General features: G+C 38.0%; 1 protein-coding gene across 50 annotated transcripts in view; it reads left to right on the top strand.

Annotated features, from left to right (window-relative positions):
* The window catches only part of ANK2 (ankyrin 2), a 355,697-nt gene that overhangs the window by 171,970 nt on the left and 164,792 nt on the right, over positions 1–18,935 (top strand). For 14 of the 50 annotated variants that reach the window (XM_040585226.1, XM_040584829.1, XM_040584957.1 and 11 more), the window contains exon 1: positions 12,383–12,604. The exons of 26 other annotated variants lie outside the window; for them this stretch is intronic. In XM_040585226.1, coding sequence (XP_040441160.1) covers positions 12,470–12,604 — 135 coding nt within the window. In that variant the 5' untranslated portion in view covers positions 12,383–12,469. Of the gene's footprint in view, positions 1–12,381; positions 12,605–18,935 lie in introns of those variants that run through there. 10 more of the 50 variants (XM_040584871.1, XM_040584940.1, XM_040584865.1 and 7 more) reach the window with 7 other exon arrangements.

The following is an 18,935-nucleotide window of genomic DNA, read 5'->3' as shown; positions in this document are numbered from 1 at the left end:
CAGCTCTGGGTGAACTGGAATCTCTTTCTGACCCTGTCTAATAACAACTGCACTTACCTTTATGGAAACATATTAATTTTCCATTCCACGTAATTGAAATTTTATGTGTATCCCCCATGTGGTGTTATAAAGATGCTGTCAGAGGGAAAAGCTGGAAATCCAGTGTTGAGAGAAGGTGTTGGAGAAGGGAGTGGTTTGTGGAGGCTTGCGAGCTATTTTCCATCTTGTAATTGCCTCTGGGCCAAATTTTGGTGTTTGGCCATCAAGTCCAAATAAATGAGCTGTAACAGTGACAGAACGGGGCTGGAAAGAAGTAATACAGATGTGAAAAGGTGCTTCAAAATGGAAGAGTGCTGGAGGTCATGGGGGACGTGACTCCCCACTGCTTGTTTTGAGTTATGCTGCCTACCCTGACTCCGTCCCCTTGCATGCTGGAGTCATGGGGCTTTATTGGGAGTGGGAGGGGAAGTGGTCATTGCTAAGGGTTTCTCTGATTCTTGGGGGCACTGTAGGGTATATAGGATAATTGAGTAACTCCATTTATTTGGTAATGATCAAATATTATAGTTATAACGTAACATAGAATTTAAAACACTACTAGCAGTTTCCTTGCCATAGGAGATTTTAATTTTGAAAGAGAAACACAGGCTTTGTGAAAAGTCCTTCAGCATATTTTTCTTTTTCCTGCTGGCAGTAAATCTCACTGTTTCTTTTGTATTCTTAGTTCATTTCAATTGATATTGATAGAGTTTACTAGCATCTAATTTTTAGTTCTAATTGCTCTTTTCCTTAAATTGGACTATTGGGTTTTGAGAGAATCCAGTTCTTGTCTGGATCCTTTTAGGAAGAAGCAGCTGCGTGTTCCCTTAAATAGCTTATGGCTTCCAAGCAAGCTTGACGACTACTTGTTGTCAGATATTAGGATCTCTAGAGATATTAGGCAAAGAAGGGGGTAACTCATGTTTGCAATGCAACTTACATTTGGGGGTTTGTTGCGCCATAAGGGCTCTTTTTGTGTGAATCCCACCTACTAGGTGCTATGACTGAATTGCAGAGCACCTGTTAATTCCTCTTCTTTATTAGTTCAGAACTTTGTGAAGTTGGCTTTTAGCAGGTTGGGTGGGGTCATTTTGTTGTTGTTTGATTTTTTTTTTTTTTTTTTTAATGAGAGGCATTGTCCTGAATCCATATATCCATATTTACCTGAATTTGCTAATGCCTGAACTACAAAGCTATTATTTATTTGATTGCCTCTTTCTTACGTGTTTATTTCTCATAAGAATGCAAAGTCACTCTTAAAACCTTGGATATTTTGCCTAATATCTAATAGTCACAGTATGCACACTATTAATGTTGTGCATGTCACAGCATTATGAATTATGAATGGCAACAGAAGAAAGTTTTACAGCATTCTTAGGACTTCCTTGGAAATAAACTTCTCAGTTTTGTCATTGTGCCTTCTCTGGCTCACTTTAATTTATAGGCGCTACTGTTTTTAATAGTCTTTGAGAGACTGCAGTACACGCAGGTTTGCTTTGTCTGCTGTCAGTTGTTCGTAATCAGTCTCACTCTTACAATTTTTAACTTGTGCATAATTCAGAACTACCACAGAATTTCTTTGGTGAAGACTTGGTAACAGATGATATGCTTTTCACTATGTCCTTTGGTGTTTCTATTAATTGTGTGGAGGTGGTTTGGTTTTTTTTTTCCTGGGTGGCATGTCTAACTAACTGACAAACTTTGTGAAGATGTGTTTTCAATTACAAGATCTTAAAATGTATATTTAGAACTGGGTATATGGTTGCAATGATGGAAGCTTATTCAGTTACATAGCATACTTAGTTCTTTTTCATGCTATTCTGTCCGTCGTTTGTATGCTTTATATAAGGCACAAATTGTTGTTTGCATACAGAAACCAAAAGTCTTGTTTGTACTCTGTTAAAACACTTTTGATCGTAAAGAATTGCTTTTGAAAGACTGTCATCTTTTATTTAACATCTATTACAAACTACTTCAGTGTGGGGAAAGAAAAAATGTTCGATAGAAGTGATATAAAACCAAGCTTCCAAATACTGTTTGTTGACATGTGATGAATGTAGCATATAACATTTCATTTCATGACTCACTCCTCCTTCAAAGATTGGAAGGATAAGCCTTTTAGAGATTTTTCCGAAGAGGATGTCTTTTCATCTGCATTGAATTCTTATCAACTTATTAAAGCCAGAGACTTGGAGCCAGTAATTCTGGATTCTGTTTTGTTTCTTCAAGTAGCTAGTAGAAAAATCATACTGTTTTATGGTTGTAGTTCAACTAAATGTAAGTCCAGTTTATTCAGCCAGGTTGTTTTCAGCATTGATACAGATATGTGTGTGTGTATATATGTATGTGTGTGTGCATAAGTATATATGTCAGTGTGCAGTGACCCATATTAGGGTGTAAATTGGGGGCATTAGGTATCGCTTTCATTCATTGGCACTATGTATGTTTCACTATTTTTATTCTAGTTTAACCATAAAGAGCAGTTTATAAAAACAATGGCTTAATAGTCAAGATAAAAGTATTTTCTTATGCAGATTAACAGAAACGCCTATTGTATCAAATGTATTTAACAAGCCCTGAGATAGTAGACAGACACAGGATGCGAAATAAAAAAGGAAGCTGAGCAAATGAAGGTGTGTACTTAAGAACCTCTGTAATTATCTACGTCAGCAACCAATAATACTGGGAGAGTAAAAGCTAGAATCAGGGGTACAATGCTAAGCAAAAATATACCATTCTTTGTGGATTCCCGAAGAATATGTTTTTTTCCTCTCTTTCTTTAATTGACAAATATAGAAATGGAGAAAAAAGTTGCATATACATTACATCTGATGCTCTTTCTTTTTTATTCTTAAGGTGGTAGTGACACTGAAATGTGTGTTTCTGAGTTCTGTTTTCAATTTCTTGGAGCATTTCTTAGGTATTGAAGGCCTCAGTTGTCTTCTCTCAGTTACCAGGATGTATGCCCAGACAGTAGCTGTTGTTGAGACAAGAGGACTCTTGTCTACCCAGTAATTTCAAGCACTAAATTTCAAGCACTATTTAGAATGAATAGTTTGACACGGGCACAATTTCAAAATGTATTTAATATTAAAATAAATTATACTTTTTTTAGCATATAAAAACCAAAATTATTTCCCTAGTTCCATAAAAGGTCTGATAAGACTGTATAACTTTCAATTACCAGCTATGACGTTTTGCATATGTTAAAACATAAGTTAAGTTTCATCATCCTGTCTAGGACAGAGGTCTGGGGATGGTAATTTAGTTACAAACCATTTTTCTCTTCAAAGTTTCAGCATAGAAATATTCAAAGCTTGTGATATGGTAACTTTGTAAGGAAAAAAAAAAAGAAACAATACTGTTGTTCTCAGTATAAAGTGGTGTTTCATCTGAGGAAATTTATCAGACCCTGCACTTCTTTGTGTTCCAGACATAAGATTCTGTGCTATTTAATATACATGCAGCACTTCTTAAAGTATTTTCACTCTCTTCCTTGCATGTTAGATGAGTGTATTACGAAAATATTGAATCTCAGAGCAAGGCAGTTACCCTTGTCTCTGTTTCATATTGCTGTTTTGCTCAATTTTATTACAATTGATTAAGGTCTCACTTCCTGTTACCAGCATTGCAGATATTACTGCTGCATAAACAAAAAATAGAAGGACAATTGATGTTTAGACAGGAAAACATTTAGACTTCAATAAATGTTGGGCATTAGCCTGAATAAAAAAATAAACCTCCATTTTGGTGAATGTCACTGAATGGCGAGATCTTTTGCAAAGGAAGAATTATGTAACACTGTTACCTTTTAATCCTCATTGAATTGATTGATTCTTTCAAACTACAGTAAAAGAAAAGATGCACCATGTGTGAAACTCTATTATGTATATTGTATACCTATATATATATGAGACACACTGTCTTTTATATGTTACATATGAATATATATTGCCCCAACAAACTGATTTTATATGAATATAGGGATGTTTTGTCTGTGAAAGTTGTATAAAATTTGTAAGACATCAAACAAAAGTGAGAACTTCAGAAGGACGTAGGAGAAAGGGAGGTCAGCGTGGTGTTTCTTCTAACGTGACGCGAGGAGGCACACAGTGCTTTCGGGGGGGAAAGCAATGGAGTGGTACAGCAGTCTGTGGTGGGGCTGTGTCTCTGCCTTCTGTATTACAATAACAAGAGCTTGAGAGGCTGGGATTTTTAGAGACTCAGCAGTGATCTCCTGCTTATGTATTCAAAAGAGAAGATGGGATGATTATCTTAGAGAAGGGGATTGAGGCCTAACTTGATATTCCAGATTCTGAACGAGTTAGCTTCACAAAATCCTGCAAGATGGCTTAAGGCAGAATTAGTGTCCTGTCTATGTTAAGGAACAGCGGTTAGAGCTAATCAAGGGCCAGATACTTCATTTAGATTTAGGCCTAACCTCCTGAGACAAACAGGCACCAATTACAGTTTACTGCCACAGAGGGGTATAAAACCGTGAAGTTCTCAAGAAAGTTTTATTTCTGTTGAAAAGAAAAAAAGTAATCTGTTTTGGGCCAAGAAATGATAATATACTTTATAGTTCTGTTGGCATGGGTGGGTCTGAACTGCATTCTTAACCCTTTACCCTGAAATTCATAGTTTGGTGCAGCGAGAGCTTTGCCACATCACTGCTCTTAGATTACTGCTGCTAGTAAGATCCCACAGTGTTAATCAAAGTGATTTACAAGCTGGGCTTGCACGACTAGCTGATCTAAATGCTTCTTTGTGTTGGCCAAGTACTGCGAATGCATTTGAGGCTGTGGCTTTCCATCATTTCCTGCATGTACCATGTTTATACTGAATGGCATATGTATGCATTTTTTTAATTTAGTGAAGAGCTGTAATTTTATAACACAACTACTTCTCTGTATATATCAGCAAATACAAATATTGCTATGCATTGAAAGTACTTCTTTCAGCCTGCAAAACAAGGGTGGCAAAGATACAAGTCCACAAGAAAAACATGGTTCTGCATTTGAGTTGAAATCAAGCAGGTATTAATTTTATGAATCACGGCCATGCTTAGATTCCAGCTGAAGAACTGCCCATACAGTGCTACAGGTTTTCTTGGCCTTGCTTGAGAAAATGATGGTTAGCACATTAAAAAATGAAGACCAGCTGATAAAATTATATTGAATACTGGTTAATCTCAGACTTTTAAAGTCAGCCACTTTTTAAAGTGCAAAAGTTGCTAGTTTTGTGATTGGTCAATAATCTTTGTAACAGTTCCTGTGTGTTATTATTTGATGTCAACACATGTGTTTCATTTCCAATAAGTATGTCTCTTTGGAAAGTGGAAGCTTGAAGCAGGGCTGAGAAAGGAAAAAAAAAATAAAATCAACTGCAATTGTTAAGAGAAGACTGCATGTGTGAGAGGTAGGCTGCTGTGCCTGTGAGGGGATCTCTATTAAACAGGCCATGAAAATTTGGTTTGGTTTTTATCATCCTGTGTCACACCTCTCATCCAAAAGCTCCCATAATTTTATTGATACTGAGAAAGCCTTACAGTAACTCTGCAAAATAAGTATGTGCCACAGTGTTATAACATCTTGATAGACCAAGTCAAGATGAGCTGAGTGCGAGCTGAGGCCATACCGCAGGTGCTGAGCTCGGCAGCCAGTGAAGAATCCCAGGGTAGTGCTCTCAGAAACATGCTCTCTCTTTAAGATACACTCTGCATTTTTCAAACAGGGAAAAACAGATTGTTACATGCTAATAAAAAGGCAACTTTGTTAGCAACATGCATATCTATCATTTGATAATCTGTAGAAGAGAAATGAACTTTTTTCCTAATTACCTCAGTATTCATGTGGGACATTTTTCTCCTCTGTGAATAAGTATGAAAACAAGCATGAGATAAACCAGTGTGCTTTGAATTACAGAAATCCAAAATACAAATGGTTTAGTTAATATTGTATTTCTGTACATTACATACTTAAACATTATGAATACTGAAATAAGAAGGTTACCTTTTGCACTTGCTTACACTCCAGCCAGTATACCAAGGGTACATCGGGTGGTATACTATATGTTTGGATTTGAATTGTCCACACTTCAATTTTCCTTTTGTTTCTTAATTTTTTTTGTTCCATGTGTTTCATCTGTGGAGTGCTGGTGGCTCAGGTGGCTTGTGTTGGGAGGAAGGTCCCCCTAAATTCACCAGAGCACTGTAAATATTTCAAAATAACAGAAATTGGATAGCTTTTTGTTAAAATTTATATATTATATACTTCTTTGTTTCAAACTTTTCTATCAATGAAACAATCTTTTCCCAAATCTCACACCTGTGCCCCTTCAGTACTGCAGGATCTGTAGGTGCAGTGGTTAAACACCAGGATATCTCTTTGCTCATTCTCATAGGGATACAAAGACATGTGGTACTACTTGGATTAAGAATTCTTTGTCACTGTGCAGAGAGGATCGTTGTGCTTAATGTGTCGAATGATTTACCATCTAAAGCATAGCAAAATGATTCATCCTCTTCAAAATGGCTCAGAATAGATTTTTGCAATTGATTGGACTGAAATTATTTAAGCTGAAGAGGATTTGCTGCTAGGTCCTCTGTGCCAGACAACCGCCTCTTGTAAAAGCTGCTTGGGTTTCAGGAATTATTTGTTGTGGCCTGTGTGACCAACATACGGTAGATACGAGAAGAAAGAAAAGGCTGAATTTTTGGGAAATAACGATTGCATCCGTGTCAGTATTGTAAAACATAAAGAGGGTATAAATAACAAAGGCATAAATCATCAGAGTTTATAATCTGCATGAGGTCAAGATTTGACCCAAAATAATTGCCAGAAGCAAGTGAGCTATGTTGTACTTTACCTTCCTATAGGAGAATCCCTATGAGTAAAAGACTTTGCATTTAGGAAACATTTCAGTTATGGAAATCTCTTAGAAATATGTAGGTCCCAGTACAGTGTGTGTGTCTTTATTTTTTTTTTAATTACTGTGTTTAACCATAAAAAATGTGATAGGAAATACCTCTTTGGGGAAAGATTTCACAATAGTAAATCTGGGGATTTATGTCACTAACAATATATAGGTTGTGATATATCTCAATACTTGGAACTTTTTCTCTCTTCATTTTTCCCTTTTGTCTTGCATTTTGCAGCATCAATGTTTGTTTGTTTGTACAGCACCTCCTGAATTGTTATTTCAGCACTGGGCTACACCAGGGCATGATTGAAACCATTACTGACAAACTAAGCTTTAATCGTAATGGCAAAAAAGAATAAAGTGGCACCCTTCATAGCAGCAGGGCACTTCTGCATTTGCTGCTGCATACCTGGGTGTGTGTGACTGTCCCTAGTCCTGTTCCATCTTACTTGACACAAGCTTTTCCATTCTGCGCTGTGGAACAGTACGCTGTACAAGGAAGTCTCCATCTGCAGATGAGATTACAGCCTTGATTTCACTGCTTCTCACTTATTAGTCTTTGAGGCCTTTGTTGAGATTTTGCAAGTAGCAGCAAATCAGTGGTTTTATATTGTGCTGTTCTTGATGGCCAGTAGTAGGAAAGTCAAAGTATTTAGCAGTGACTCCATTTACAACAAGAATCTTTGGAAAGTGAAACCAGAAACTGGGGGCAGAAGAAATACTGTAATTAGGAGAGTAAGTTCTTGCTGATGACATTATAATCACTATATGCTTATTCTTATTCTTGGTGACATTATGAAGCATAACGTATGTGTAAGTATGACAAAAGTGCAATGTTACATCTGCAAAGACATTTCTTCCGATATAATTTTGTCTCTAACATTCATCTTTTGGATGATAAGGCTTCTTATTTTTTCACTTAGTGTTTTATATGGTCTTGGGCAATACTGTCTATGTTGATCTTTGGAGTTAGTTTTCAACTTTTAATTTACAGGAATTTACAAGTGTTTTACATCCATATTTCATCCTTTGACTAGGTTCAGTATTTTTAGATATGGCAAACTGGAAATAAACCAGCCCGTAACAAGAATTGCAAATGCAGGCAGGTGTTTGCTGGGCAAGGAAGTTGGTAGTTGTTTTGTCAGAAGTTGTCTCGTGCTAACATTTAAACCAAGCCAGGTACATATCTGAGAAAAATATTTATGAAATGTCAGATGCTGTTCAGAGCAGGCATTACATAACATACTAGACCTCACTTTTGTCAAAAAAAATAATGTGGGCGTGTTCTGGTCAAGTTTAAAAATGAACTGTGTTTACTCAGCTGTATTTAATTTTATCTACAGCTGCTTCTCTTCTAAATGTCATGATTAGGAAAACTGTTTAAAGTAGTAGAAAATTTAACAAAATCAGACTCCTGTAAATGTACTTAATGGCTGATTGCATGAAATTTGAAGGTCTGTTTTGCTGTGCTTAATGGAAAAACTCTTGCAAGACGCAATTCCCAGAAGTCTGCTGAGGGCTTTGGTGTTTTGTGTACTAGCTTTGTGTTGCTGAAAGGCTGATAATCGAGCTCAAGTGATGAAATCCAAATGTTTCCCAAAGCCTATAGCATGGTTTGAAATAGAGAAGGCAGTTGATAGCGTTTGCATGGTTCTATATTTTTTTTGCAGAGAGCTCATTATACTGTTAATGGTCTTTACCAAGGATTTTAAGCTTGCTTTTTTTTTTTGGTGATTTCTGATCACTGTGCATTATTTGGGAGGTATAAAAGTGCAAAAGTTGCCAGAAGAAAATTCCCCATAGAGATGGAATTCTCCCCCAAGCAATAGCTAAGGAAAGTGTTATAATGAGCCACCACATCATGCAAAAATGATGCCAGGAGAAAGAGGGGTGTTCTGAAATTGTGGTGAAGCAAAGAGTAGTGTTATGAGAATTTTCAACAAATGAACTAGAGCAGTCCCTTGGTTCCTCTAAGTGGTACCAAAGTTCCTTAATTTATTCCCTGTTGTCTCAGTGTCAGACAGAATTTGGTGGGTGAAAACTCAAACTCAAAAGCTTATTGACTAAGAATAAAGGAAATTGGACATGTGGGTAACTAGGATTTGACTTCTGAAGGCAAGGGAGTGGGAAGAATGGGGTTTCTGACAAAAGCACATTACTAGAATATTTCTCTTAAAAAAAAAAAAAATCTGACACAGTTAACACTGCCACTTTACAAGGCTAACTTTGGGGAAAACCTGCCAAGATGAATCAACCAGTTTACACTTTTACCACAAGTACTGTGGCAAGCTTAAACACTCAAAATGAAGAACAGTGTGATTTTTTTTTTTTTTTTTTTTTTTCCCCACAGAAGTGTCAGGGAAAAACGTGTTTGAGGTGTGAGTGTAAGGTGCAGACTGGAGCAAAAAGGAGGGTTTCTGGACTACTGGGTTCTCACGTGTCTCCTATAGTATCAACATTCTGGGGGACAAGGGGGATCTCGTCTCAGTCAGCTGCTTGCCACCCTAGCATCAATGCTTAAGTATAGTATATGAGGTACTCTGCTCTCTTTCTTACCAGGTACTTTAAAGTGGTTTTGAAGGTTTTTTTTAGTTAAAGGAGTAATTAAGGCTTTGAGTTAGTGTTGCAAAAAGGTCTGTTGCCCTGCTGGGGAGTAAAGGGTATATTAAAACATGGGAAAATAAATGGATTCAGTGAATTACCTACAGGAGGCTCTTTAAAAAGCTCGGCTCCTCTGTGAAGAGATGCAAGGTCGTGGGCTTCAGAGCAGTTCTGGCAGTGTAACACAGAGCAAGCTCTGACTTTTCTGCACAGAGAGGACGACTAAGATGCTTTGGTGTGCATTTCCTGCCTGAAAACCATGCCTTTGTGTTTTGGTTTCTTCAATGCCACCTGATGGGATTGATATGCAGCCCAAACAACAGCAGCAAAAAAGAACATGGGAACTTACAAAGATACTGCGACATGTTCCTCCACAAGGGCTTTGAATCCTGCATCCCAAGACGTATACTTTGTTAGAATGTGATGTCCTAACTAAGTCTGGCAACGCATGAACATGTTTGCTTTCTGAGTAATTTGCCCTAATGACTTTGAGCCATTTGGACAAACAACAGTTATATTGTTGAAAGACCCTGGCAAAAAGCTTATCCATTACTCTCCATCAGATGTCTACACAGATTGTTGCTTTCTGCAAGCATGATTTCAAAGGAATTCATGCTACTCGCTGTTTGCCACGCTTTCCCCATTGAGCTGACGCCTTGTTTCACTCTTCTATTTTTTTCTAGTAGGCTAATTTCACATTAGATTGCTCTATCCAAGGATCTCTAGTTTAACTTTACATTGGAATCTTGGTTATATGACTTTTGGTCAAGCCAAGCATTGGGTGGGGTTTCTTCTTGCATCCTTTTATTTTTATTACTGCACGAAGAAGTTACAGCAATGTATATACATCTTACCGTCATAGGGTAATGCCTTGCAAGAGTTAAAGCAAATCATTGCCAGCTAACTATTGGAAGGCTAGCCTTGCATGAACATTTCTGAATTATCATTGGTGTCAATGAAAGGCAGTGACTGCTTTCAGTTTTGTGGCAACCAGATGTCCAGTGCAGGTGCAGCGGTTGGGGCTGTTGTCACTCTCAGGATGGTCACCTTGCATCTGAACCTGTCTAGAGCTAAGAAGTAATGTGTGTATGTATGGTATTTTATTATTATAATATGCAGATTTAATGTGAGCTGTACCCTTGACTTGTTCATTAGTCATTAAGGTCAGGCTGTCTGAATGTAAGATTAAACATTCCATCTCTCGTATTTACCAATTGCAGGTAAAAATGTTGTCGGGGCCTTATTGTAGTTCAGGTTTCATTCAGTTCAGTGCAAATATATAATCACATAACTAAAGTGACAATGAATTTAACTATTTTGTGCATGCATCTATCCAGCATGTATTCATGCTCATTACACATCCTAGCGCCTGAGGCTTATCAAAGGAGCTGAACAATCCAATCCTGGAGCATTCATCAGTCAAGGAAAAATTATAGAGCCATTTTAAATCTACCTCACGGTAATTAACACAGAAGAGAACCCTATACTGATCAATAATCCTTAAAAGGGGGCTGGGGAAAGCTTGCTTTCTCTGATTATAGCTGGCACTGCTGTGAAGGGTAACTGGGTAGAAATCAATAGGATGCTATGGACAGCTGCCTGCTGACGTGTATTGCAGTGCTAGCAACCCTTTAAAACCCCAAAGAGAAAAAATGTTGGCTAGATGTGAAAATTCTTGGAGGGATCACTCTGTTTCTGAGGACTTTGGGGCTTATTTTTCAAATACAAGCCCAGCTCCACTTACAGGTTGCTTGTGCCATGTGATGTGTTCTATGGGACTCTTACCTACAGACAGGCAGCCTGTCTCCATTACCTCCGTTACCTCCAGCTGTTCTTGAAGCATTTGAAAACTGCTGATTACTTCTCACTTAACTTTCTGGGGTGTTTTGTTTTGTTTTAATTCTGGAGTGGGCCTTTTCTGGGGTAATGAGTGAATTCCAAAATGCAAGCCTCAAAATTATTTTTATCCTACTGAGAACAATGAAGATAACTAACTCATACCTAGAGGGAATGTCCTTATTCCCAATTTTGATGGGATTTTTGTTTGTTTGTTTGCATTGGGTTGTTTTGTTGTTGTTTTTTTTTTAAATAATTACTATTCTAGCTAAAAAAACCAACCCAACTCTAAACCAAACAGTGAAAACCCAAACCGAGATCAGACTTGACATAGACAAGAGCTAAAGTGATCTAGCATCAGAGATTGTCCTTTTTGTATATATTTGAGCTCCTCTGAAATCAAACCCGGGGTTATCTCAATTCCATTAGCAAGCTCATCATGGTTATTATCTACATGAACATGAAATAATACCATGTGAATCACAGGAATGAAATGGTTGTGAAATCTGTACTCATACATTTTGTCTTGTTTTTTAAATATCAAATAGATGCTGCTTGAATTAATCACCTTTTTGAGTTAGAAACTCAGGAGGCATTAGCAACGTTTTGAAATTTAGTGCTTTATGTAAACACAGCGAGACTGAGCGTGGTAGGGAAAAAATCAAAACATTAAAAGGCATGCAACTGGGTAATTCAATAACCCTCACATGTAGAGGCATTTCACTCAGTGGGACTTTAACTTTACATGCTAGGCAGGCTGGCTGTGTGCTGGAAAGCGGTTCCCCTCCACCCCACCCCAATGCCATTTACATGCATAGCTGGCCTGGTAGGTGTAAAAATAGCCAGGCAGTGCCTGAATTGGAAATGGTCACCGACTGCTGCCCGCAGTTGCTGGGGTTTCGGGTTCTCCATGACACAGGACGGCTCAGGGAAGGGAGCCCGGTACGAGTGGTCAGGGAGTGGAGCACAGGCAGGATCCTCCTCCTGGATCAACAACTGGCCTTCAGGAGCACTGGGCACTCTCTGCGGCGCAAGGGCAATCCCACTTGTAGGAGTTAGCAGAAGAACTGATATGGGCAATGCACCGATTTGCCAGTCCTGTCATTCAGATAAGGGTTTGAGAACACAAGGGAACATACAGGATTTGGATAAAACCCCTGACTATTATGGATGCAACAGTGAAGCAAGTAAAGAGCCTGAAGCCCTGGTAAGTCTTGGCTGAAGAAAACAGGAATCAAAGGGAAAAATTAAGATCAAGGTTGTGCATGATAGGTTTGAAAAGAATCTCTCTGCTTTGGGTGAATCTTAAGTGATAGCTTGCAATATTAAGAGATCTGCTAAATATCTCCATGTTCATGCTTTGTTTTTGCTATTGCGACTGACTAATTAAAAAGCAGCTGTCGCTGGGCTGTGCAGTCACTTAAAAGTGTTGTCAGCTGCCAAAAGGTTTAGGTATATGGAGGGAGAACACTGTCAGTGAAACAAGTCCTTCAAATGAATGGGAGTAATCAATTATCATAGTTTACATGACTGCTATAAATGGTCCTGCATCCAGAATTCTCAAAACTTGAACTTAGTAACTCATTTTAAGCTGTTGTCTGTTCAGTACGTGCGATTAAGTTCTGTGTTTGCAGTAGAGACAGAGCCCCAGAGATCGTTATGCAAATGACAGTTACAGTGAGTGGGACCAGGAACGTGCAGGGGGGTCACACTGATGACTGCAGGACATGAGGGTTAGGCATGCAGTAAGTGATTATAACGGTAATGGCAGCATTTGCTCTGCAAACCAGAAGAAACTCACTGAGATGAATACCTATTTAATGTCTACAGCAAATGAAGTGCCCTTTCTGTTTATTTTCTTTTTTTTTTTCTTCTTTCTCTGTTGGGGAAATCTGTTATTAGATGGTTATTTCATTTAGAATTGGCAATGGAAGGAGGTAGTGTCAAAACTTCTGGCAGAACTGGAAAATCAGAAAACCTTTAATGCCTATATATCCAAATATTATGGTCTCCCGTATTGATCTAAAATAAAATTGTTCTTAGGTCAACATTACGCTTTGCACTCGCATGAATTTCTGCAGTGCATTATAGGAAATGTAGTTGAGATGGATTATGGCATTCGTCAGGGGAGACCAGAGGCGTGCCCAGCAAGGAGTTCTGCTTTGTCCTAGAAAATAATTTTGATGCTGTTTTGGTTTTCTCATAGGAAATTTATTTGTTGGCTGAAGTTTTCTGACCGGTTTTACTGCTTATTTCACTGACAACACAGCTGGACCAGTTTTCAGAAATAAAACTTGCTTCAAGCTAAAACCTGAAATTAAATTATTTCTTTGAGCTTTCAGACAATTTTTTTTTTCCCCACCAAGCAGTTTTTGGTTGAACTAATAAATAAGTTCCCGCAGTTGTGATGGGAAACATGCAGTTGGCAGGAGGGACAAGGCAGGCACAGGGCTCCCGGGGTGGTGGTGGGGAGGACAGGCCTCTGCCACTGTTGAATATGGGGATGTCAGCAGGCATTACAGTTTTCCCCTGAAGGTGAGTGGCCTGGAGCTGTTAGCAAATGTGTGAACGGGTCCTGTGACAGAAATAAGCAAACTCTGAGACTGTTCTGTCTCCGAATGTACAGTCTCCAGGCAGCCCTTCTGCATGAGGTCAGGTCTTTGAGGAGGCAGGAGGGAGCCAAATCGAGCAGCATGTGATCTTTGAGGTTTTTTTTTTCCCATCACCCCCACCCCTTTATTTTTTTCCTTTCTGGACGCTTTTCAGTCAGCCTTCAGAGCTTTTCATAGCAGGCAGAGATCAGGCACTTTGATAATGTCTTTGATACATTTAATCATAAGGTCTTGGCTTTATACAGCTCTAGTAGGGACTGACAGTTGCTTTGGAATATCTGCCTTGACTGAGATGTCACAGTGCTTGCAGGACTACAAAGGAAAATCGCTGTACTTCCATAAGAAGGTTTACAGTCTTTTATTATACTTATTACTGTGATTCCTTGCAAAAAGGTTGGGAAAAAAAGTGTCTGGAAATTAGAAATGTCATCAAAGTTTTGTGCTAAAGGGAGAAATCGTATGGGTTTTTTTCCCCAAACAGAGATATAGTATCCAGCACAATACTTAGATAGCTATACATTTCCTGTGCTTTTATATGGTTTTATATAGCTGTAGCCATATTGGCTATCTTGGTTTCAAGTCAAGCTGAATATGATGACTCTGTGAATCTTGTACAAAATACAAGGTTCAGAACAATTCATTTGGTATTCAGCCAACTCAAATAGCAAAATTGCTTTGCATAATTCAGTCTTTTCTAAACTAAAATCAAATACAGTCTGCTGCTTCAAGTCCATCTTGCTGAAGAAATCAGTAGTGTTGGTTTGACTCTCTTGAATTGTCCATATGATGCCAAATAATTTCTCAAATGGGGAGTCAAATTTTGATAGAGGTCATATTTGAAATAAAAAGAGCATTAAAAAAAAATCAACAAACTATTTCATAATCCTATATTATAGTTTTAATTAATTCTTTTTTTAATGTGTTGAAACAAAGACAATCTCAGATGCCAAAATGCTGGGGTTTCTTGCAGTTGCTGGACATTTAGTCTCCCTCTTTACTTGGATATTTATTTACCTTCATGTTTGCTCTTGAAAGTATATGATCCAGTCTTGCTCCTTGGTGCAAGAATACAACATGGATCCAATATGACATGGATCATGTTGTATTTCAGACTACCTAGGACAGACTGCTCTCTGAGTTTCAGGACAGGATCATTCTCAAATCCTACTGCATCATTCAGAGGAGAAGTTTTCTCAAGACAGCAGGTTTGGTAATGTGGATTTTCATGTCGTCGTACAAGACAGCAGGAGAGTCAATACAGGGAGCTACCTGTGAAGCAGTGACACTGAGAAGTGATAAGCAATTTGCAAAACCTTGGGAAATATCTGTGTTTGCAGAGTGTAGGACTCGTGCTCCAGCCAGGGCCCTTTCACTGCTGTTTGCTACAGCAAACATGAGTGCGTGCCTGGGTTTAAAACCAGTGAGTTTTAAATACTTAAGTAGGCCAGTGCCATGCATTGCAGTCTTCTAGAACAAAGGCTTACAGAAATATGGCCAAAGAGCTGTTCATCCTCTGAATTTTAGACACTTACCTTAAAGTGAGATAAAATGCTTTTAGGAAGTATCCCTTTCCATTGTTATTATTATTACTTGTTGCCATAGGGAGCTGATGGGGCCTGCTTCAATTAGTGGTGTAGCTGTTTCACGGGTGAAATTAGATGAAACTGGTACCTCTTTCTGCTGCCCAGAGCTGAATTGTTTGAAATTTAGTCCCAGGATTACAGGAGGTTTCACAGGTAGTGTTCAGCTGGAGATCAAGGGGAGATGATGAGTGCTTAATACCATGGCCAATATACAAACAGCTGATGTCATGGTTGGTGAAGAGGAGGGTTTGGTGTGGGTTTAGATATTCTTGAAGTGTAACTCCTCAGCTGATTTGGGATAAATTAATGTGGAGAGATAAGGAAATTATATGTGCTGAGTATGATGCTATTTGCATGCATCCTAAAAAACCCCACCACCAACCCACAAAAAAACCTCCTAAATGAAACCTGGTTTCTTTCAGTAATGGACAGAGTTAAAAATTCTTAACTTACTACTTTGGTATCCATTTTACCTTTCTGTGCAAATAAGGTCTTTATGATGAGTCGTATTGGCAGAACTGGCATTAAATTAGAAACTGCTGCATTTTGTTTACCTGTTTTAGTCCATCTCAAACATGAAGTAATTTTTTTTCTGCTTATGGTACCAGTAAATTTGAATCAATGGGCAACCGGTTAATGGTGTTTAGGTAAGTAAAGCTGTTTGATTCATTGGCACTGGTGGTGTTAGTGCACTTACTAGAAGATGTCCCTTTAACCACAAGACAAGGGATGGAAAGGGCTGAAAAATTAATGAGAGTGATAGAATCATCTGTCAACAGTCTGTCATAAACTTCACTTACAGGCTACATTTTTGCTAAGCCTAGTTATTATTCTGCTAGATATGCTTGGAATGGCATCCTAATTCTTCCTAGAGGTGTTCCAGCATTATTACCTCTCTATTTAGGAACATCATTAGTAATGGAAACTTGCCATGGAAACCATTTAAGTGCCTGCCAAGTTCTAAAGTTGTTCCTAACACCTCAAAATCTCAGTATACGGTATCCCAATGATCCTCAGTATTTTTCCTTCCTTTAATATTATTCAGTTCCTTTAGTGGAAATCTTGGTTCCATATAATTATTTAAGTGACTTCAGTAAATGTGTGTGTTGCGTAGAAAAACTAAGACTGACCCTGTGGTTATTTTGAACATATCCTGAACCCTTGTTGTTTCAGGAAATGACTAAATGATACTTTCACTCAAATTCCAGTACAGGAAATATTCCCATTAAACAACAGAATTACCCATTTCTATTTTTAGAGTAGCTTAAAAGCCTTGGTAAAAGACATGACAATTTTTCTAGTTTGTAGGATTACTTAGACAGTGGTAAAAGCTTTCATTCTTTAAACCCAAAACCTTTGGGATTTGGTTTGTTGGTTTTCAGTTGTTTGTTTGTTTGTGTTTTTTTGTTTTTTTTGTTTGTTTGTTTGTTTTTTTTTTCTTTTTTTTTAATCCAGGCTATGTTTTCCAGGCACTTTTGAGATTCTATTTTTTGGCTTCATAGTGATGAGTATAATTCAGGCTTGCACCCATTCTTTCCAAAACTGGACTTACACTGAAATATTTGATTTTGAGAACACAGATAGCTCAGTGGGACAGCAGGGATTTCACATGCCTGAAGTTCAGCTAGTACCAAAGTGCTGTTTTGGATTAGAACCGTATTACTGATGTTACTTTAAATTTTAAAATCAGTATGGATTAAAATACCTTCTATCTTTTCAGATACTGTATTTGGAAGGAATATGCAGCTGGGCAAAATTTTTTTATTCTATTCTTCATGGAAAACTATGCAGTTTTGCCTTGGTTCTCACAAATCCTTCATTGACACAGTAAAAGTCAGTTGGCAGTGTGTCCAGTATGTCAAATTAATGAACATAGTGGGAGGACTCCTACAGATGTCTGTGGCTGCTAAGCATCATAAAGGGTTTATAGAAGACATTTGCTTCTTGGCTCAAATTGGGGTTGATTTTACATTAATTTTATCTTACTCTTTTGCTGTTGCTGTATTTGCTAATATTGGCCCAATCTCAGGAACACAGTTAATCATGTATTTAAATCCGTCCTTTAGCACATAGCTTAAATCTGTTTTAATTTGAGATCAATTGGACCTAAAGATGTGGTAAAAATTAAGCGTATTTTGAAATGTTTTGCCAAATGTAGCCCTTTATTCTCCTCCTGGTTAAAAACACAGCAAAACTCATTAGGCATTTGTACATTCCAGTGGAAAGAAAAGAGTGGCTGGATGGCTGGTATCCTGCAAGCTCTGGAATTTCAAAGAGGAGCTGGCAAAAGAGTGAAAGGTGTTGAAATATAACAACCGGTATAAAATGAAAGTAATCCTGTGCAAATAATTGGGAATTTTCCCATCGATATCATAAGATAGAAGCTAGCTGAAGCTTGGGTTTTGCATTAGTAAAAATTAGAAGGGTCCATAAACATGTAATAACTTTCAGTTGTGTCTGTCTGGAGCAGTCTAGTAGCAGGAACTGGTATTCAGATAAAGCTGCATAGCGAGGCATAAGTTTTCTCCTCCTTATGTTTCTCAAAAATCCATGTTTGTTGGGATAGTGTAACAGCAATAAGGAACTTTCTAAATACCAAATGCAGCTTTCGGAGAACAGTCTTTGTAATAAGATACCAAACTACTACAAAACCGTCATATGCAAATATTAAAATCACTGGAAGAAGTATTTCAACTCAACAATTCAACAAAAATATTTATTAAAAATACGTTGGAATTATAATACATTTGTTATTTTATAACATGCATGAATCATAATGCATGCCTCAACCTAGTTTTATTTCATTGGACTCTTTTTTGCAATGGCTCTTTCCATCTCCAGTCATACCAATGAAATGCATTTCTCAGGGACACTCCAAATCTTGAATATTATTACACACTGTATCTCTTCTGGGATGCAGCCTCTTTGTCTACTGTAGGAAAGCTTCTACTCATATGTATAATAAATACAAACAACATTAGTCTTCCCACCTGCTTTGGCACTGTATAGTTTTGGCTCCTACACATCCCATAGTAGATACCCATTGCGAGGCACACAGAACATAGTGAAGGGGTCACTCTTGAATCCAGTCAACTCTGTCACAGGTTTCTGTGGCAGACAATAATTTTCTGTCTTTAAATATGTACGAGCTAGTTTTGATTTGAAATCACCAAATGTTTTAAACCTGGGTCATATGCAGTCTATAGCCCAAAAGCTTTTTCTTTTCCTGTAGCTGTTTCACTGTCGTCTTGTTACCCAGCACTTGTTGTTGTAAGTAGCAAGAGTCTTTATGCCAAGTGTGGGCCTGTGTCCATACTCTGTGCAACACTATGATGAGGGCAAC

This window comes from Falco naumanni, chromosome 1 (genome assembly GCF_017639655.2).
Source record: "Falco naumanni isolate bFalNau1 chromosome 1, bFalNau1.pat, whole genome shotgun sequence".
NCBI lineage: Eukaryota > Metazoa > Chordata > Aves > Falconiformes > Falconidae > Falco > Falco naumanni.
Note: the sequence above shows the minus strand (reverse complement) of the source record. Positions and strands in the feature narration are given on the sequence as shown.